The following is a 22,309-nucleotide window of genomic DNA, read 5'->3' on the forward strand; positions in this document are numbered from 1 at the left end:
GGGGAATAATTACTTCCTTCGATCTGCTGGCAACACTCCTACCGATGCAGCCCAGTATGCCGTTAGCCTTCTTGGCAACAAGGGTACACTGTTGACTCATATTCTTTTTATTGTCCACTGTAACCCTCAAGTCCTTTTCTGCAGAGCTGCTGCCCAGCCAGTCAGCCCCCAGCCTGTACCAGTGCATGTGACTGTTCCATCCTAAATGCAGGACTTTGTATTTGTCCTTGTCAAACCACATTAGATTTGTTTTGGCAGAGTGCACCGATAGAGATTTTTGGGGCCAATACTGATAGCCAAGTTTCAAGGAGATATATCAGCCGATACTGATCTGATTTCTGATACAGCTGCGTGCAGCTGCTAAGTCTGTTGTGGTGGAAGAGAAGGGGGGAGGGAAGGAGTGTGGGGGGGGAGGGGCAGATCAAGGTCCCTGAGGTGAGGGAGGGAGTAGGGGCTGGGACTGGGACAGGTGCTGTACAGCTGGGCAGGGCTAGTATGGGACGGAGCCGCAGCTTGTCTGGGGGACACAGGGGGGTGGGGGCTCAGCTCTCACTGCTGTGTGCACCCCGCAGGGCATGGGAGGGGAGCTGCAGCCACCCCAAAAATCTCCATAGCCACCCCATAGCCCCCCTCCCAGCACCACCACCACCCACCCTGCACATATCTGGGGGCACACGCCCCACCATGCTCTCCCGGACAAGCAGTGGGAGCAGCGGTGGGAGCCACCCTTTCCCCCTTCCTGCACCCACCCAGACGAGCCACGGCTCCATCCTGCGCGCCCCCTCCCACCCCCCACCTCAGCTGGGCAGCCCCTACCCCACTCCCTCCTCACTGCGGGGGCTTTGAACTGCACCCCCCGCATCCCTTTCCTCTCCCCTTCCCTCTAGCCTTCTACCACACTAAACTTACCAGCAGCACGCAGCTATTCACACTGTTGGCTGTGCTCCTCACTGCCTACGTGCTACACTGCAGCTGTGCACATGCATGGGTCATTTATCGCATCAGGCTGATTTCCGATACAGACAATTTTCTTTATATCGGTGCTGATCCGATATCGGACCGATGTATTGGTGCACCTCTAGTTTTGGGCCAATCTTCTAATTTGTCTAGGTCCCTCTGAATCTTATTCCTCCCCTCCAGCCTATTTACTACTCCTCCCCAGCTTGGTGTCATCTGCAAACTTGCTGAGGGTGCACTCCATGCCACCTTCAAGATTGTTGATGAAGATAATGAACCAAACTGGCCCCAGGACCGACCCCTGGGGCCACTTGATACTGGCTGCCAACTAGACATTGAGCCATTGATTAGTACCTGTTGATCCTGACAATCCAGCCAGCTTTCTATCCACCTTACAGTCCATTCATCCAACCCATACTTCCTCAGCTTGCTTGCAAAAATGCTGTGGGAGACAGTACCTCCTCCACTAAGTGCTTAGAAAAGGATTCTTTGAGGACCTGCTCCATGATTTTTCTGGGGAACTGAGGTGAGGCTGACTGGTTTGTAGTTCCCTCTTTCTTCCCTTTCTTAAAGATGGGCACTATATTTGTCCTTTTCCAATTGTCCGGGACCTCCCCCTATAACCATGATTTTTAAAAGATAACAGCCAATGACTGTAATCACATCAGCCAACTCCCTCAGCATCTGGCCCCATGGACTTGTGCACATTAAGCTTTTCTAAATAGTCCCTAACCTGTTCTTTCACCACTGAGGGCTGCTTACCTTCTCCCCAAACTATGCTGCCAGATGCAGTAATCTGGGAGCTGACCTTGCCTGTAAAGACTGAGGTAAAAAAGGCATTGAGTACTTCAGCCTTTTCCGCATCATCTGTCACTAGGTTGCTTCCCCTATTCAGTAAGGTACCCACATTTTCCCTGACCTTCCTCTTGTTGCTAACATACTCATAGAAACTTTTCTTGTTACCCTTCATGTCCCCTGCTAGCTGCAACTCCAATTGCGCTTTGGCCTTCCTGACGTCATCCCTGCATGTCCCGCTGCACTTGGCAGGAAAGACAACTGGGGTCAGGTGACCTCAGCAAGGTGACTGTCCAGTCTCCTCTTGAAGATTTCCAGGACAAAATTTCCAGGTGGTGACTGCACCACCTCTGGAGGAAGTTTATTCCACAGTCTGGACACCCTAACTGTGAAGAAGTTTTTCCTAGTGTTAAGTCTGAAACAGCACCACTGAGCCTGTAAGTATGTTGGGGATTGTTTGTCCCCAGATGGAGCACTTTACATTTCTCAATGTTGACCTTCATCTGGTTCCAATCTGCGCACCTTGCCAGCCTATCTAGTTCTGCCTGCATCTGCACTCTATTTTCAAGCGTGACCACACTTGGTGTCACCTGTGAACTTGGCCAGTGAGCTCTTCTCCCCCCACATCCAAATCATTGATAAAGATGTTGCAAAGCAATGACCCGTGAGGGACACCACTGGCCACTTCTTGCCAGGATGACACAGATCCATTCATTAGGACTCTCTGGGTCCTACCCCATAACCAGCTTCCTATCCACCTAACTGTCGAGCAGTTAAGCCCGCAATCCTCCAATTTTCCTGGGTTAACATCATGGGATACCAGATCAAAGGCCTTTTGGAAGACATATACAATGTCGACCTTCTCTCTCTTATCCAAATGAGCAGGGGTATGCACTTGCAGTGGCTCAAACATTTGTGCCACAACTTTGTGCTGCAGTACATACCTCTACACATGCCCTTTGTTGTGGGCCGTGCCTACCTCCTGGCTCTTGGATGGGCTCCATGTGCTGCAGGGTAGGAGGGCTGGCTGGAGCATGGGGCGCATCAGTGTGCAGCTAGCTGGCCAGGGAGCAGCACAAAGATGGGGATTGCCTGCTCCCGTCTCCGCGTGCTGTGGAGCCCCAAGCTGAGGTACACTGTGCCTCAGCCAGCTACTCCATAGCTGGCTGGGGAGCAGTGTGCCTTGAGACTGGGGACCAGGCAGCCCTGGGTTGGCTGCTTCCATCTTCCAGGCGCCTCAGTGTGGGGGCTCTGCTGTGAAGCAATCATGCAGAGGCACACGGAGCCCCTGCGCCAAGGCACACTGAATCCCAGCCACCTGCGGAGCAGCTGACTGGGGTGCAGTGTCCCTTGAGATGGAGGAGCAAGAAGCCATGGGCTATATGCCGCAGCCCCAGGGCCCCACATGTCTCAGCAGCACAATGCACCCTAGTGCAGGGACCCTGTAGCATGTGGAGACGGGAGAAGAAGGCAGCCCGGGCCTGCCTGCTCCCCCATCTCCACGTTTGTCCCAGTGCATGCTATTTTAATATGTTTTGCACCACTTTTTGTGCCTTTTTTTTTCCTACCAGGAAATCCCAGTAGCAAATTTTTGGCCCTGCTCTTCAAATATGCACTGCAGGGCACATTTTAACATTCGCTGTGTGCAGTTTGCAGCACCACAAGTTACATGTGCCTACATGTCTAGATATGCTCTCAGTATCCAAAGGAATCCCCACATGAGATGCAAAGGAGCTGACAGGCAGTTGATTGTAAAGAAAACAGAGAGAGAAAAGGGTGTGGCAGAGAAGGTGAAAGTGATTGAGAGTGCATGGCCAGTCTTCTTACTTCTGCCTTTTACCTTGTGAGGCTGGGACTGGAAACGTACATTCTACCGCTAACTTTTTTGGGTGGGATAAATAACTATAACCAACAGAGCAATATAAGCAGCCCCATTCCACATTTCTGCCAAGAATTTAAGGGAATAAAGCAGAATGGCAGTGGACAAAGGACAAGTGTTGGGGCAGGAGGATAGTGACAGTTGTTCTTCCAACTTGTCCATTGTTCAAGTGAAAATCTGCAATCCAAGGACAGGAGCACTGAAGGCTCTATTCTGCCACTAATTCTTCTTCTTATAGGAAAGTGCATGTGTAGGAGACAAAGCAACCACTAAAGGGCAGGAGCCAAAGCTAGAAAATCATGAGACTGCCAAATGTATGGGAGAGAACAAGGAAAAAAACTGGGAAATGGCAGTGTTGATATGCACCATTTTAGAACTTCCTAAGATTTGGGGGGGGGGGGGGGGGGGGGGAAGAGGAGGGTGTTTGCCAGACTGGGGCTAAACAGAAAAAAGAAAAAAATAAATAATAGGTTTACAATGGAAGAACTACAGCCTGGACTAAGGAGTCACTGCTCTACAACCATAATTCCTGCCAGAGGCCAGAGTTTCAAGATGACTCTCTCTCTGCAACATACATTAGCTTCTTCCAGAATTATGGATCCTTAGCTTCCACTTCCTGGTAATTACAGGTAAGACGTAAAATTTATTCTGTGTCTGGGAAGGGCAACCATTAATAACTGTATTACTCTTATCCTTCCACCCAGCAATATAATGTACAGAAGGACAAATGAATAATTTGATCTTTACAATATGTTCTTTGTGCTTAAGAAGCGTATGTGTGTGCATATACATGCGTGCACACAATTCTTCAGAAAAAAAATCTTTAGAAAAAATTTAAAAGAAATAAAAGGAGAAGTAAAGAAACTGAACATTTTTGACAAGTTAAAAAACTAAGTGGAACAAATTTGCAAATATATGTTCCTTAACCTTTGAGGTTAAAATAATTTCATTATTAAACATTACTGCTGGACTGGAGTGAAAAAGCACTTGAAGTCAAATAAAACAAGATTTGGATTATATGCTACAAAAATCAGAATGGTAAATTCTTTAAGGAAAAGATACAAGTATCTTCTCTTCTTACCTGTTTTGACAGCCAAGTGTTGAAATTCCTTTGGTATTGTTTTGGCAGTAGTGCTTATTTTCAAGGCTTAATTAAAAAAATAAAACATTAAGAGTTATTTTAAATTAAATTATGTACCAGAGAATTTAACTGTCTAACTTTTCAAGCTTTGATTAAACATCCTATTAATAATACCACTTGATGGTCACATAACCTTTCAGATACTTAAAATAATTATACATCCATTAGCTGATATATTCTCTTAATAGCTTGGGAAGTGACTATTGCCTTTATTTGAAAGAGAAAAGAAAAAAAAAAGAGCCAAGTGGTTTGGGTCAAGGTTGGCAAGTAAGCACTGTATTTGGGTATCCTAATTGAACCAGCAAGGACATAATTTTCAAAAGGATGAAGTCCTCTCAAATCCAGACAATGGGAGGCTGGTAAAGCTCAGCAGTCAGCAACTTCAATTGTTCAAGCTTATCTATTCCATGATGGAAACCTTAAAGCTGAGCATGCTCAACATTTGGAATTGCTTTAAACAACTTGGGCTTAAGTCACTTGCCTTTTGACACATGGTGAGTCACTGACAGATCAGAATTCCAGTTTCTGATTCCTTGCATGCTTACAGATGTGGGAAAAACCCTAAACAAACAGTGCTTTACTTTCAGCTCAGCATGCCCCTTTACTGAGCACAGCACAATGCCCAGAAGAGGCATCACATCAGTTTGATTCGGCTCAGCCAGCATCTGTACAGCTCATGTGCTTCACCTAGGCTTTTTGGTGCTTTTACCTAATAGCTGATTCAATCAGCTTAAGCCAAAGTTGTTGATTCAATCAGCTATTAGACAAAAGTGCCAAAAAGCCCAGCTGAAACACACAAGCTATACATACACTGGGGATCCGGGTCAAACTGACACAACTCCTTTTTCAGTAAAGCGCTGGGGTTTTTTTTCCACATCTGTCAGCGCCCCATGTTTATTCCTCTAGAACAGGTTTAGACCTCAACATCTGTCTTCCACCAACACATATACATCCTGCATCAAATGCAGGAGGTATATTTTGGTAAAACTCAGTTCACCTCCTTGTGTCCCAAGTAAATAGACATTACCTGGATACAGTCTGATTCCCCAGCTGCATCATTATGGAAATCTAAGGAATTTATGTTTGCATTCTCAAATGCAATGCCCTGCCTCCTGATTCCTTAGAAGTTGTTCTTCAAAACAGCAACTGGAAGAGCTCTTCTGTTCTGTTTTTATTTTGTTATAAAATAAGAACAAGCACAGCATCTATACTTGAAACCATGCTTTGGTAACAGACAGAAGCTTTTCCTTAGCCATATGTACATTAATTTGTAAATATTATATGACAAAACCTCATCTTTTTATGGGGCTACAAAAAATGAGCAGTAGATCTTGCAGTCAGAGATGGATCTATGCTAAAAATATAGACTTTTCTGGGATATATATGAAATCATCATTGGTTATTTTACTACCTTGATAGTACATGTCCTACCACCTTTACTTGAGCTCGTTGGGAATTTTTTGATGAAACATGGTTTCATTTGAAAATGCTGATTCACTGAAGCTGAAACATTTCACAGAAATGTATCGGTTTCTGCAAACATTCTTTAAAGTCACAGATGGGCTCCCTTCCAGCTTATCTGATAGACTATTGAGGAACGTGGATTTCCAAGAATTGTGGCTGCATGTTGACTACTGTTGGACCAGGCAGGCTAAAGCTTCCCAAGGGTCACAGCGCTAGGGCAAATTTTAAAATAATTCTATCAATTTTGGTTTTTGCTTGTCATTGTTATAAATCTTTAAGATGTACAGTAATGCATGAGTGAATCAGCAACAGGACATATCCACAGATTTTGTTAGCAAACATAAAATGTCCATTTACATTTAAAACATAACCAATAAAGGAAAAAGGCAAGATACTTTGATTCCAGTACCTTGCTTGTCATCACTATTCGCAGCTTGTATCAGGGCAGATTTATCAGACACCTCCTCAATTGATGTCTTCTTACCAGAGAAAGAAAGAAAACTGATTTATTCTACAAACCAACACAATAAATACACACACATACTCCCATATTTAAAATGGTTACATGTAAATATATAGTCTCTCCTGCACCAAGTTATGCTTGGTGTAAGAGATGTGGAAAGGGCCATCAGGGATCCAATTAGAGCTCCTTACTCCTGAAGTTAGATAGAGCAGCCTTGGGACTGCTGTAACTCATGACAGGTTGTCAGTGTGTGATGGTGCCTGGGGGCATGTCTGCGCTGCACCAGACCTTCCTAGGGAGCGCTGCTGTGAAAACATACACACACTCCCACTTCATGCATTCCGAATGCCAAAAAAAATAATGCAGTTGCTTTTAAGTGAGCATCCACTGTCATTCTGATGGCAGGAATATGTTTTTTTTTCAGTATTCGCCACACGCAGACTAGGAATGAATGGGTAGGGCATGCTTTCACAGTGGCACTCCCTAGCATAGTTTGGCACAGTGTACACATGTCTCAAGGGACTGTATGCCAGCTGAAAATTCTCAAAAGGACTTTAAAAAAATTCAGGTTTCATAGGGTTTTTTAAGTTTTGAATTTAAAAAAAATCAAAAGGCTTTTTCAGTTTAGGACCTGGAAATCCATTTTATGAAGTGGCAAGCAGGTTTCAGCAGCTGTTTAGCTGGCAATAGCACAGAAAAACCATTGTGCATTCTTTGAAAACATATGGTTAAGCATCTTAATATCCAGCTTAACCATGCCATCTTATGTGTATGACAAAGTACTATAATTACAAGGGTATGGTAGAATAAAAAATGGTCACTAACTGGCTCAATAACAGAGGTCATCACATCAAACAGAATCAATGGCTCTGAGTTGGTTGGATCTTCACAAACAGTTTCAAGCTGAATTAAAGAAAAAAAAACAAAGATGTTGGTGGGAAGACAAAGAAAATTCTTTGTGTATTAACAGGTCAGTAGCTTCAGTTGTCCTTTTCAGGAAGAGCTAATGTGAAATTCAGATTCATACTTTGATAATAATGATGGCTGCTTGCAGATGTTGGAAAAAAAACCCAAAACACACCTACTTTAAACTCAGCATGCTCCCTGGCTGAGCCCAGTGCATGCCCAGAAGAGACAATTGGACCCAGCTCGCCAAACATCTGTATAGATAGGGCACTTTATTGGGGCTTTTTGGAACTTTTATCTAATAACTGATTGACTCAGCTTTAGATAAAAGTGCCAAAAAGCCCTGCTGAGGCACCCAATCTATACAGCCACTGTGGAGCCGGGTCAAAGTAACGTGCTGCTGCTTCCAGTCAAGCTCATTTTTGGGGTATTTTTAACGTCTGCAAGCAGCCTGTTTCAAGAGTCTAGCTATGGAGCCTCAGTAGCTTAGCTGCAATGTTAAGATAGGGTCCTTGTATTTTACGAGAAAGCGGGAAAAACAGCCACTGACTCTGATGGACTTAAGGTCAGGCGCTATTCCCAGGAGGAGTTTAAATTTCACTTCCTTCCATCCCTACCACAAGGAGTTCCATGGACATTATGGAGTATCTTCTGTCTTGTTTTTGAAGGCAATACACATCTCTAAGCTATTACCAGGGGAGGGTAAAGGTTGGGTGGAAAAAAGGAGTAAAAGGAAAACATGGGACCACAAGGAGAGTAGCAAGGCTTTTGGAATGCAAAAACTGGAGAAAAAAATAGGATAAAAAATATATGGGAAGAGAACACTCTTCCACAGTAAAAGATTAAATGAACTGATCCTTTACAAAACATATGGAAACAGTTTGCTGTTATTTGAGGGTTAGTACTGCCCGTTTTCCAGGTGACCCATTTCCTACCATAACTCTTCATAACTTAACTCCAAGAAATTGCCTTTGCATATTTCAGCAATTATAATAAGAGATGCTCTCCTAAAATGAATTTAAACAATGTGAATATATGACATATGGAAAGTGCAGGAGACAGCGAGAACACACAACTGACTGCATTGGCAATACAATATTTCTAATCTTTAGTGATCACATCTAAACTACAATTCTTGAATAGCCAAGCCACAAATTAAATTACAGAAGTGAATGACTGTACTTCCCATAGAACCCTTTCTAAATTATATTTACACCGTACATTAGTTTTGAAAATAAAAACATTAGTTATGATGAAAACTACACTGCAGCCAAAACCATTTCAGGTCAGTTTTGAGAAGGTTTTACCATTCATTAATCCTGGATAATGAAGCACAGATAAGCTCTGAGAGCACTCACTGCTACAGCTTAGCATTAAAACCTTAGGCTGCTTACAGACGTGGAAAAAAAACCCAAAACAGCGCTTTGCATTCATCTTGGCACACCCCCACACTGAGTGCAATGCATATCGAGAAGAGGCATGACGTTAGTTTGACCTGGCTCACCCAACGTCTATATAGATCGTGCACTTCAGTAGGGCTTTTTAGCACTTTTATTTAATACTGATTGAATCAGCTATTAGATAGAAGTGCCAAAAAGCCTCGCTGAAGCACCTGATCTGTGCAGACATTGCGGATCCCAGTCAAACTAATGCACTTCCTCTTCTGGTGAAGCACTGTTTGTTTGGGTTTCTTTTCACGTCTGTCAGTGCTGTTAGGGCCCAGAGAAAAAAAGTGTGGGGAAAAAAGTGTGTGATGCTGTTGACAGTTAAACAATCCAATCAATTACAATAGAGTTTAGGTGGCACTTTCTATCACAGCTAAGAGATATTTATTCTGTGCATTTCCTTCTATTACTCAAACAATTAATCGAGGGAGAAAAATTGTTTTATGGTACTTATCAAAGGAAGGGGTGAACAGTAGGACACCAGACACAGTGTAAAAGGGAGAAATGAAGAATCAGAACGCTGATCTAAAATCAGGACTTCTCTACTAAAATAAATAAATAGGCCATAAGTAAAAAGCATGGGATTATGTTGTGATTGTGGAAAACAGGTGTTTATAGAAAAGAAGAGTGCTTTTTACAGATAGAAGAAGTACAGGTAAGTGTGTCCTAAACCCTATATGTTTATAAATTAAATTTATAATTAATGATGAATATGCAATTTTGGGGGCTCATGAAAATTTTCTGTTGTACACTCAGAGAAGATATTTTATTACTATTCTTACCCCTACTCCAATGGGAATTACTAAAAACATGAAAGCAACTTCTACAGGTCCCAGCATTTACACTCATAAGGAACAAACTTTATCATTAGTGCACAGAAGAAAGAACAATCCTCTCCACAGTTTGAGTTAGTTTGTGAAGCTAAGAGTTTAAAAATAAAAGTAAGAACATCATAGATATGGAAATAGATAGAGAAACTAAGATGTTATGTGAACATGAGATTGTTTTCTTTGTACAAGAATAAAAGTATGTCACCTGAGGGATATGGTTAACATGCAGGGCACTTTAAAACAGATCAGCTATCAATCTAGCACAGGGGTGGGCAAAATGCAGCCTGCGGGCCAGATGCAGCCTGCCAGGACATTCTATCCAGCCCACGGGGCCCCTAAACAATTTAGAAAATTAATATTTATCTGCCCCTGGCTGCCTCTCATACAGCCCTCGATGGCTTGCCCAAACTCAGTAAGCAGCCCTCCACCTGAAATAACTGCCCAGCCCTGATCTAGCATCTGGAGGTCTCCCTTCTAACCACAATCCCTGTCAGACGCTGGATGCTTCTGCGTGGAACTGAGCATACTCCACTTTGAAAAGAAGTTTCTCATAACTCTGGTTGCTGATTAGTTTATGGCCTCAAATACATGGATCCATGAAGTTTATACTAGCTAGTTCAATTGCAGTATTCCCCCTTTATTTTAGTCTAACCTTACTCTTTTGAGGATACTTACTAAGCTATTTACGTCCACAAATCAATGCAGCAGTATGTTCTACTTATCCACTTATGTTTTTATTTCAAGAGTCTCATTCAGAGTCCAATGAACAACAAGAATTGCCTTCAATGGGACTCATCTAGGCCTTAAGCACACCTGTATATTTAACCAAGCAGAAGCTCCCAACTTGTACATGTACAGTATAAACTTACGCTCTTCCTGGAGTTTTTCTTTATTACCTTAAAAAAGCAAAAATATTACTGTTTTGCCCTGTACAACCTCCTCTGTCCGGGCCCCTATTGCTTTGCGTCTCAGAGACCCTGATCACTTTTATAACCTGGTGGGAGTTAACTAGATCTATCTGCTAAAAGGAGTCAGAAGTAGCTACTCTCGGTGTTGATTCAGAGTTCTTATACCTGAACCTAGAGGGGATTAACATAATTCAGCCTGATTTTTCAATACTGGCAACTTGTTTCATGCATGCAGTATATTTTTGGGGGAAAATAATACAAGTTTGACATTCTACATAAGTGATTCTCAACCTTTATGGATTCAAGGCATCTTTCACTGGATTTGAGGTACCTCCCCCATAACTTCTGTGAATTGAGTGGCACCCAATTTCAAAATCAAATTTATGTATTACAATCTATAAATCCTTGCAGAGAAGCTGGGGACATGGGGTGGGAAAGTGGCCAGGAAGGGACAAGGCTGACCCTGTGTTTATCAGCTTATCTTCTGTGCTCATCTCCTCACACCTCGCTTATCTCCTCCCACCTGGTGGGAGATCTGGGAGCACCCTGGTTGAGAATCACTGTTCTACATCTTCATACATACATATAACTAAATAAACTAAATCATGAACACATATTTATCTATATATCTATCAATATATATTAGGGTTGTGTGAAATTTTGCTGGTTTCAACTCATTTTGAGCTTGAAACAGCGAAATCGAAATGAAATGAAGAGCTTCGAAGCAGCCTCGAAGCGAAACGAGGGCAGTCGAAATATTTCGAAAGTTGGGCCTAGTTCCCTTCCCCAGCCCGATCCTTCCCTACCCCCCCCCCAGTACTTTAAAAAAAAGCCCCAGTGCTCAACGGGTGCTGCCAGGCGAGGGGGGGGCAATCCCTGCTGCCCCCCACCGCCCCACACTGCCTGGGGGGCTCTGCATGAGCCCCCTGACCCCCTCCACTCCCCCAGCCCCACCATGGGTGCCCCGCCCAGGCCAGCTCTGGCCCTTAAGGAAATAAAAAAACCAAAAAACTGAGAAAAGCCCCAGGACTCAAGGCTCCTGTAGTGGCCTCGCGGCTTCAGGGGCTCATGCAGAGCCCCCCGCAGGGCATGGGGCAATGGGGGGCAGCAGGAATTGCCCCCCGCCAGCAGGAATGGTGAATCTAGGGGTTTTCTCAGGGTTTTTTTTCTTAAAGAGCTGGAGCTGGCTCAGGCGGGGCACCCGTGGAGGGGCTGGGGGAGAAAAAGGGGGAGTTCGCTGCATGCAGAGCCCCCTATGCAGCGTGGGGCAGTGGGGGGCAGCAGGAATTGCCCCCCCCCACCCAGCAGCACCCAGTGAGTGGAGGTTTTTTTTAACAAGTGCTGGGAGCTGAGACGGGCGGGGCAGCCATTGCCGTGCTGGGAAAGCAGGTGAGGGATGGGCCTGGCTGATTTAGAGAGTTGCCAGCAGCCAAATTCAAATTGGGACAGTGATTCGAATCACCAAATCGAATCACTGTCCCCTGAATCGGCCAAATCTGAATCCAAAGCAAATACTAGCCGCTTTGCACAGACCTACTAACTAGCTCTTTCTATATCTTCAAAACTGCCATGAACGATGTGTGCCCCCAGCAGCTGGAGGGGCACGGCAGCGGCAGAAGTGCAGCGGTGGCAGCGGGAGCACAACAGTGGTAAGCGAGGGAGCTCCTGCAGACACCACCAGAACCACTGACATGGCTGTTTGAGCGCTCATTGCACTCGGGTCAGGTCTGGGAGGACTGGAAAAGGGCCAGTGTGGTCCCTATTTTCAAGAAGGAGAGGAAGGAGGATCTGAGTAATTATAGGCCAGTCAGTCTCACCTCCATCCTTGGAAAGGTCTTTGAAAGATTATGAAGGAGTCTAGTGGGAAACATAATGCAGCAGGGAAACCAGCATGGATTTGTAGCAGGTAGATCATGCCTGACCAATCTGGTATCATTTTATGACAGGGTCACAAAATGCTTAGACACAGGAGTAAAGGTGGATGTCATTTTCTTGCACTTTAGCAAGGCCTTTGATACAGTATCTCATCCTATTCTCATAAATAAATTAAGAGGCTGTGACAGATGTTTACATGGTCCAGTGGGTGGCAAATTGGCTTAGTGGTCACACCCAGAGAGTGGTAGTAGGTATTGACCTGGAAGGATGTGGGTAGTGGGGTCCCACAGGGACCTGTACTCTTCAATATCTTCATCAGTGATGTGGATGTGGGTGTGAAGTGTACTCTGTCCAAGTTTGCAGATGATACTAAATTGTGGGGTGAAGTGCACACTCTGGAGGGTAGGGAACGATTGCAGGCAGACCTGGACAGGTTAGAGAAGTGGGCAGTACACAATAGGATGCAGTACAACAAGGCCAAGTGCAGAGTGCTGCACCTAGGACACAAAAATATCCAGCACACCTACTGGTTGGGAAGTGACCCTCTCAGTAGCACAGAAGTGGAAAGGGATCTTGGAGTCATAGTGGACTCCAAGATGAATGAGTCATCAGTGTGCTATTCAGCAAAACTAACCGCACTTTATCATGCATCAGCAGATACATGACAGATAGCTCCAAGGAGGTGATAATTCCCCTCTATGAGGCATTGGTCAGACCGCAGTTGAAGTACTGTGTCCAGTTTTGGACACCATACTTCGAGAAGGATGTTGATAGACTCGAGAGGGTCTAGAGGAGGGCCACTCGTTAGGGTTAGGGGCTTACAGGACAAGCCCTATGAGGAGAACCTGAGGAATTTCTGCTGTGGTAAAAGTCCTACTACACTGCCAAAATAAAAGTTCCAGTTGTAAAAACAAACGGCATAGTTATTCTGAATTAAGTAGATGCACTGAGAGCAATGTTCAGCAAGTAAGGATTCAAGTATGGCCATGCGAGTATGACAAAGTAAGAAAGGTATGACCAAGATCTGTATAACTATGCCCAAGAGTCCTATGACATAGTTAGGATACTCATATTACTGATTGCAGTGAGATGTGTCAAAATGAAAACAATACTCAGCAATACTACAAACACACCCACCCTGAGCTACTGTCTGCTGGTGCTGTTCTGGGGCTGTATTGGATGAGGGAAGTGGTGTATTCTGATTGTGGAGGTTTCCCATAAAAAGAGGTGAGGGGCTGAAGTGCCTGGAGAACAGTCTTACCCACTGATCTAGCTAAGCTGGTATGCCAACCCATTACTGTCATTTGGATGCCTCTTTAACAGCAGAACATATTTATTTTTAGAGGTTAAACAAATCTGAGTCATACAAAAGTTAAATGTTGCCACTTGAGTCATTGACCTGTCTCTTGTTCTCAGTGGGAGCTGCTGGGTTGGGACAATGTTGAAGAACTAGCTGTTCCATTTAGGTTCCCATATAGAAGGTAAGGGTTTTTTCTGGAAAATCTGTTCGCTTGACTGGAAAAGGGGAGAGTTCCAACTCCATCCTTTTGAGGTCATGCCATAGACCAAAGGTGATCAGAGGAATGAGGACACAACAGGCATGTTCTTACTCAAATGTAGGCCTCAGCTGCTGCAAGATATTGCAAAAAAGAACCCTGGGATATCATCTGTCATTAGAGAAGGAGGGGACAAAAGACAAAGCAGCCAAGGTAAGTATGATTTTTCCTCATTGATGGGGTTTGGAAACAACATGGGTGCAGACAGAAGTGACAATTTTTGCCCGATCTGGCCACAGAAAGCTGTTTATAGCCATGACCAAACAAGTGCGTGGCTGCAAACCACTTCAAAAATGGCCAATCGGGTGAAAATCTGAACCCTCATTGCACAAGGGTTCAGATGAAGAAAACAGAGCCTCTTCCATAATTTGTCTGGGCTGCCTCCCAGTCTGTTGCTATTTTCAGAATGGGAGATGAGAAAGGGAGCGGAGGATGGTAGCAGGTGTATCTGAGTGCCCCCAAGGGCCAGCCAGGGAACCCCTAGAACGAGCTCTCTCTACTCCCTTCCCCCTCTCCCGTTCTGAAGAAAGGCACAGGCTAGGAGGGAAGAGAGGCAGTTGCTAGGGAAAACCGACTGCAGGTTGGCAGTCAGCAGCTAGATTCCCCTGCCCTGTACAACCAACTACTGTTTTGTCCGGGGGATCATTGCAACTCAGAGCGCTTCCTGCAAAACATTCTCAGTTACAGCAGGGAAATGCACTTCTGCAGGGCTTGGAAAATGAAAGCAAGTGTTTGCTATGAAGCAAACTGTGAAAGTAAAAGAGTCTGTGTCAAGGATCCTAGCCAGAAAGGTTCTTGCATCTTTCAGCCATTCTAGACTGCAACATCATTCATATACCCCAAACAACCTAAATACTTCTAGAGCAGGGGTGGGCAAAATGTAGCCTGGGGGCCAGATGTGACCCGCCAGGCCATTCTATCCAGTCCGCAGGGCCCCTAAAAAAATTTAGAAAATTGATATTTATCTGTCCTGGGCTGCCTGTCATGCAGCCCTTGATGGTTTGCCAAAACTCAGTAAGCGGCCCTCTGCCCAAAATTATTGCCCGCCCCTGTTCTAGAGCCTTGCCCTCCACAGAAGCACAGATTTGTCTTCCTATTGTTTTCTCCAGCCTTAGCAAGGTTAGATCCTGCCTGAAAGAACAGGAATATTTGAAAGAATGGGAATATTTAATTGTTCCCCTGCATTTAACCCGCATTTACAATTTTGAGGCTATCATAGAGGGTTTTTTTCAAAAAAGATGTGTTTTCTCTTTCCAGTCACTGAACAAACTGTTAAAAAGAGACAGTAAGACCGACAAAAGGAAAGACATGTAGCCCCTTAAAACTCGTATAGAGATGAGTTCTACATAAGTTGCATCTATGCGAATTCTGCAATGTAACCACAGATTTTAGGTACTTTTCTTACCTCAGTTCGATTAAAGTCCCTGGTCTGTTGGCTGACTGGCAATGACTCGGAATAAGAATCAAATAATGCACAGTCACGTATAGGCTTAAGGGAAGCTGAAGGGAAAGACAAAGAGACACACCAAACCTTTCATTAATAACACACACATTTTCCATGTACTCTGTCATCATTTTGTCTTCCATCTCTTCATATTGCAATTGATCTATATATCAATGTGACAAGTACTGTACAAAAAATGGGTTTCTTTTGTATTTTTGAGAGCATTAAAATTAATGCCATGTGAAGATGTGCATGACTATAGCATATCTAAATAACAACAGTGGGACATTTGGTAATACTTGGCCCCTAGAACAGTTCTGGCTGATATTTTATTTGTTCTTCTCTGCCATATGACCTAATATATTTATAGAAGGCTTTACAGTTCATGTAATGGAGTGCTATAAAGGTAAAATATTAGCAGCAGGCCTTCAGTTCCCCACTTGGTCATCCAAAAGTGAAAAACCTATTAGAACCTACAAAAATGGCCGGCAAAAAGCTTAAATATTAATCAAAAGAAAACATTACTTTCATTCCAACCTTTGTAGTCTTCTACCAGACAAGCATGAAGAACAACCAATCAGTCAACCAATTTAATAACGTAATAACCACACTAGCCTTATTTCTGTTCTGTGTACACAGATCCTTCTGCTAATACTTGCAGGGGTTAGTCTTTCTGAAAGAAACCTGTCTTAGCAGCTGGAAAAACCTATTTTATTATTAAGATCAATATACTGAAAGCAGAATAACCCTTTCACAGGGCCAGCTACTTGTTTTATTTAGGATCTTGCTACCCCAGACAAATAAAGATTTTACAGATCATTTTTTTTTAAGTTTGATTAGTAAATAGGGCTAATAGTATCAGAGATTTTTTGTTTCCAAGAAGCTTTCAAAACAAAAAACTGGGGGTCAGATTTTAGTGGAGTTATGCCATCTTCAAGTTTGTTTTTCTTTTGTCATGCATTTAAAAAACCCATAAAAGCAGCAACATTAATTCACCCTCTAACAACTGAATCAAATGCAAAATATTGTGCTTGAAACTAATGGACAAACAACACAGACAATATTACACTTCAGTCTTATTCTGAGGTTGATATGTCAAATTAATGAAAAGTATTCTCCATCTTCAAGAGGCAAGGATTTTCTGTTATATCATTTATTGGACCAACTGTGTAGTAGGAAGAGGCAGACCCTGGCTGAGCTAAGTAATTTAACTAAATTTAGCAGAGCTCATACTCATCTCTATCATCATTTTGTCTTCCATCCCTTCATGTTTGTACACGTCCCTTGTACATTTCCTGGACCACAACCCTACTTCAGTCTTTAAGACATTCATGAACAGGCAAATAAAACCTTGGTTTCATGTAGCAAACTGTATTACATGGTTTCTCACAAGGAAAAAATGGTTTCTTTTTAAAGAAAAGAAACTTTGTAGTTCAAAGTCAGTATTTAAGGAGTCTATTTCATATAGAATCCCATGCCCCGCTTTCCCCTGCTATCAGCACCTCCTCTCCTTCCCTCCCTCCTCAGCAGCACATCCCCACCTCCCTGTTGATCCAGGAGGAGGCGGCTCCACAGTCACTCCTGCCCTGCTCCAGCTGGGAGCAGCATGCGGATTACTTCTCTCTGCCTTGTCCCCCCAGATGTTGCCTACCATCCTGGAAGCACGTGCAGAGGGGGGAACCTACCTGCCACCACCACTACAAGCCAGAACAGCTCTAGGGCCCTTTCCCCAAAACCTTTCTAAACCACAGCTGGGAGGGAATGGGCAGGGAAGAGGAACCCACCCACTACCACTGCTATTCTCAGCTGGAGTGGGAGAGGAGTGGCTTTGAGCTTCTCTTCCACTCCTGCTCCAGAATGGGAGTGCTGCTGAGGATGGAGGGGAAGAGAACAGGTGCCGAGAACAAGGGCGGGGATGGGATTCTTACTTTTTTGGGGACATAAAGTCCCTGCTGCCACTCTTGTGGCATAGTCTGACTATGCCCAGTGAGAGGTGGGTGGAGCTGGAAGTAGAAGTGCCGCCACAACTGCAGCACTGGTCATATGATCTTGGATCTGCCCATGACCCACCATACCAATTTTTTAATTTATTTTTATACCAATGTTGCTGGTCCAGAAACCTGTACTGTAATTCACAATTGTTTTTAATGCAGAGATCTCTGTTCCAAAAGTACACAGTTATTGTGACTATAAAGTGCACTAAGCATTAGAGAAATGTTAGAAACCTCAACTACTGTACTTTAAGGTCAGAAGTATCACTGCTAGAATGAACGGTTAGCCCTTGTGGTTCATTTATACATATTAGCTTCAAAAGACTTGCATAAAATAAATAAAACAGGAGGCCATTTAACAACATGAAAGAAAACTGCAACTCAACAGGGGGACTCAGAACAAAAACAAGGAACAAACAGAAAAATTTGAAAAAAGAAAATTCTCAGGTGAACCTGCTTACTACATTCCCAGGAACACCATGTCTTCCTATACCTGTTACCAGTTATTTCTATTGCAGTAGCACCCAGGAGAATTAATCATGATCAAGGTGCTAAAGCACTAAGCACCGTACAGATATATACATAAGGACAAGAATCCTGCCCTAGAGGAGATTACACTAATTTAAGATGAGTTTAGAAGGGAGCATAACAAAAAACGGGTCCTGGACAAAGGAGGATAAGGTAGCAGTCATAGGGAGGGATCCTGGTTTTCCCTGATTAAAAAAAATCCCCAATTTTGGGTTAAACCCCCCTCCCCCCCCATCCACATTCTTCCATGATTAAAATGAAACACCACTAACACACACACACACACACACACACAGTGGTGTTTCATTTTGATCATGGAAAAATGTGGATTTTGGGTTACTTTTTTTAACCTGAAAATTGCTGATATTTTTAATTCAGAGAAAACCAGGATTCCTGGTCATAAGGACATAAAATTACAGAGGCTAATAGAATTTACAATTGGAAGGTGGCTGTTTCACAATATGCCCCTATACTTGGACTTGAATTGTAAAAAAAACATATCTTTGACAGAAACAACTGCAATGGACACTGAAATGTCCTAACTACAGCTTGATTTCCTCTTTTTCTCTCTTTTAATGGTTAGTGCCAGCAGGCTGAATAGAGATTTTATTAAGTCTTAAATACTAGCACTTAGAATTGTAATTATTATCTGTGATTAATCTTCCTCATCCTAGAAAGCTGTGCACATTTTTAAAAAATTGAATAGTACGTAATTCAGGGTTCATGTATAATTACAAGATACATCATTGAAAAGAATGAATAAGAGAACATGTCTCTCAATTGCACCTCATTAATAAGGAACATCACACTTTTTGGACTCATTTATCCCTGTCCCACAAAAACTGATAGAATCTCTGCAATCTCACTGCTGTTATCATAATTAATTTAAAGTGGAAATGGTGAATCTTGAAAAGAGAATTACAGAAAATTCCAACTAAAATGTCACGTGCAACATTAAAGATTCACCTGAAGTACCATCTGTGTGCAAAGAGTGCTTGGCCAAAACACACAGGAGGTCATTTATGGTTGCTGTTCTTCAGGTCTGGAACTTAACCCTGCCCCTCTGAGGGCCACCAGGGCCCTAGCCTGGCCATCTTTCAATAGTGTTGTAAGACATTTTTATTCATATGTTATATTTATTCATATACTAATGAATGCAGAGCTCTTGAGACAGTTACAGAAATATAACAGGCTCACCTGTTTGAAGATAATCTGGCAGTAGTGTCTCTGGCAGCTTGTCTGGTAATGGGTAACCATTCTTCCTAGCAACAATGAGGTGAAAGGCAGCACAGAACTCTGCTAGTGTCAGCGCTCCATCACAATCAACGTCACTTAGTTCCCTGAAAACACAATATTCACTTGTTTCCAAATCCATTACAGAAATGAAACGTACACAAGCAGACACACAGCGGATATAGGAAAGTTGCTTTTGACAATGGTTAGCTGCAGAGAATTTTAAGAGAACTTTTAAAATGTCATTGTTAAACCGTTATTCTAATTCTGAATGTAACAATTTCCAGGCATGATGGTATTTTTAAAAAATTGTGATTTTTAAAAATGCCTCTTGGAAAAGCGGAGTATACTGGCATTCTATTGAAAAGATTTATTCTATGAATAATGAAGTACTTTGTACAAAATCATACAATATTTTCTATCCAGCCTTTCAGACCCAGAATTTGTCAAGTATTTTCACTTGAGTAGCCACATTCAATGATGTTTAAAACAGCTTTAGGTGATTTGTGCTAATGCTTAAACAATTTTCCACACTGGTTCAGTAATGGGTCTCAGTAAATACTTAAGCACATAGTATAGACTCCGTAAAAGCTGAAAAGCTGAATTAATTACTCTTGGCCACAATTTGAAGTGCCCATCACCACTGTTGCCTAATTTTACAATATGTGTGGAATAACAGTACTCAATCTCAAAAGACTAAGAATATGGTTTCATGAACTATACCTTCTGGAAAATATAAGAACTCAAGTACTGTTAATATAAGGGCTAAAATGGAGCAATATAAAATTTACCATCATCTGAAGTTTGAGTCTTTCAAACAGTCAATGTTATATGGAAAAAGATTGAAAAGCTTTATGCTTTTAGCATAAGGGGCACAGCCAGATAGATTATATCATGTAATGTTTAAACTAGCTACTAGAAAATAATATCCTCTTCTAAATCCTATGCAGAAAACAAATGAAGTTGGTAATGTGTTTTGTTATCATTGTGAGTTAACCAGTTTTTCTTAAACAACTTTTAAAATTAAATTCCAGACCTCATTTTCCCCACAGGAACATTTCCTTAAGCTTTTTATTTTCATGATTCACGGCTAGATTTGAAAGTGTTCCAGACAGTTTCTTTGACCCCCAACAGATGTTTACATTCTTGCAAGATTTTCTTAGCATCTATCTTCAAGAAAAGTAAATGTAAAAGTAAAATAAAAGGCTCTCTTTATCAGTATTTTTAATAAATGCATAGAATAGTTTGTTCTTCATATCTAGATAAGAGGTTGATACTGAATCACAGCATTATTTTGTTTACAGATATATAACAGAATTCTTGTAAATTTTATTGTGTACAATCTACAATGGTGTCTAAGCAAGCTAATGAAAAGCAAGGGTGCTGTCTCATTAGTAAAGCACTGATGAATTATGCAGCTCTATTTATAAAAAAATAGGTGTTAATTAGGCCTCCGCTGACAAAACTCAGCCAGAAACATAAATCTAACTAAACACAAGAAAAGATATTCCAAGTGTGTTTTCTCTTCTACACCATTTCATGAACTATGTCAGGTTTTTTTTAACTAAGCACATTACTTACAATATTCTTAAGAACAGCTCTCATTTATATTGCTATTTAAATCTCTGTAGTCCTGCTGAGTACAAGAGCATCTCTAAAGATAACAAGCATACCATAAAATCAATGCACCCCCTGCTGTTTGGGCCTGAAAGTGATTCTGCAGATACAAGCAATAATCATAATCATTCTAAGACATGTTTCTAATCAAACAAAAACTCTTAAACTAGGATCTTTTATACACACACACACACACACACACACACACTTATGTTACTGTACTCACCATATGTGAGAAAGCTCTGGAATAGGAAGCTTCGATTTTGTGAAGAAATTCTTAGCCACAGTACCTGTCAAGAACCATTCCTTATCAAGCAATGAAATGAGCATTCAGTATTCATCTACCCATATCCATTTTTTCTTAGGTTTAGTTTTACAGAGAAGTAAGGCTGGAAGGGACCTCAAGAGATCATCTAGCCCAACTGGGGAAGGAACCTGAAATCTTGGTGTTATTTGTACCATGCTCTAACCAACTGAGCTGAACAAACACTATCTGGTGCAAAGCTGCCACAGCAGCTAGTTAGTTCATAAATCAACAGCCACTCAGATCACTGGGTACCAATATAGCTGTTTGGACATTTGTCTCCTGGCAAGTAAGTAATCTGGGAAAGTCAGGCAGAACTACTGACCTCATTCCCCCATTTCTCCTCTCAACAAGGGCAAAATTAATAGATGAAAACATGCTTCTATATAACTAGCGATCCTCACCACCATTATGGATGCAAAAAAAAAAAGGAAAATTGAAATGCATGGTTTTCTTCTCAAAGATAAGCTGGCTCTATGTAAGCACCAAGTACATGGGGAAACAAAGGGCTTTGCATGGGGTGCTAGCAGTGCTTTTCTCCTGGCTTACTTCCATAGTGCCTTTCCCTGCTGCTAAGCCTGGCTGGAGAACCTCTGAATCCCAAATGCAGTGCAAGAGTAAGTGCCTCAGATGAACAAGTCAAACGGCCTTTAGTTAAAATGGGTGGCTCCTCCTTGCCAGCCTAAGTTTTACTACTGATAACAATTCCTTTCACAAAAGGTTGGATCTGCGCATTCAGTGTAACAATGCGATTTCTCTGAGCTCTTACACTACTTTTACCACATATGTACTCTATAGGATTTACATTTAACCATTAGGTATGTCTGTACCACTTCCATAACATGCCTGAGAGCACCACTGAGAAGTACACCCACAGAAACCTACTTATGCTCTGTTTGCACCAGTCAGAAACAAAGCAGGAAAGTTACCCCAGGGGGCCACACACCAATCCCACCCCCCCGCCAAATCTCTG

At 42.5% G+C, this 22,309-nt stretch overlaps 1 protein-coding gene across 13 annotated transcripts in view; it reads right to left on the reverse strand.

Moving 5' to 3' along the window:
* Positions 1-22,309, reverse strand: part of REPS2 (RALBP1 associated Eps domain containing 2) — a 149,936-nt gene that overhangs the window by 61,339 nt on the left and 66,288 nt on the right. For 12 of the 13 annotated variants that reach the window (XM_019495047.2, XM_019495046.1, XM_019495052.1 and 9 more), the window contains 6 exons: positions 21,259-21,322; positions 19,380-19,522; positions 15,625-15,719; positions 7,525-7,602; positions 6,646-6,715; positions 4,713-4,778 (listed from right to left, as the gene is read on the reverse strand). In XM_019495047.2, the coding sequence (XP_019350592.1) occupies positions 4,713-4,778; positions 6,646-6,715; positions 7,525-7,602; positions 15,625-15,719; positions 19,380-19,522; positions 21,259-21,322 (516 nt within the window). The remainder of the gene's footprint in view (positions 1-4,712; positions 4,779-6,645; positions 6,716-7,524; positions 7,603-15,624; positions 15,720-19,379; positions 19,523-21,258; positions 21,323-22,309) is intronic. The other variant, XM_019495048.2, reaches the window with a different exon arrangement.

Source organism: Alligator mississippiensis, chromosome 1 (genome assembly GCF_030867095.1).
Source record: "Alligator mississippiensis isolate rAllMis1 chromosome 1, rAllMis1, whole genome shotgun sequence".
Taxonomy (NCBI): domain Eukaryota; kingdom Metazoa; phylum Chordata; order Crocodylia; family Alligatoridae; genus Alligator; species Alligator mississippiensis.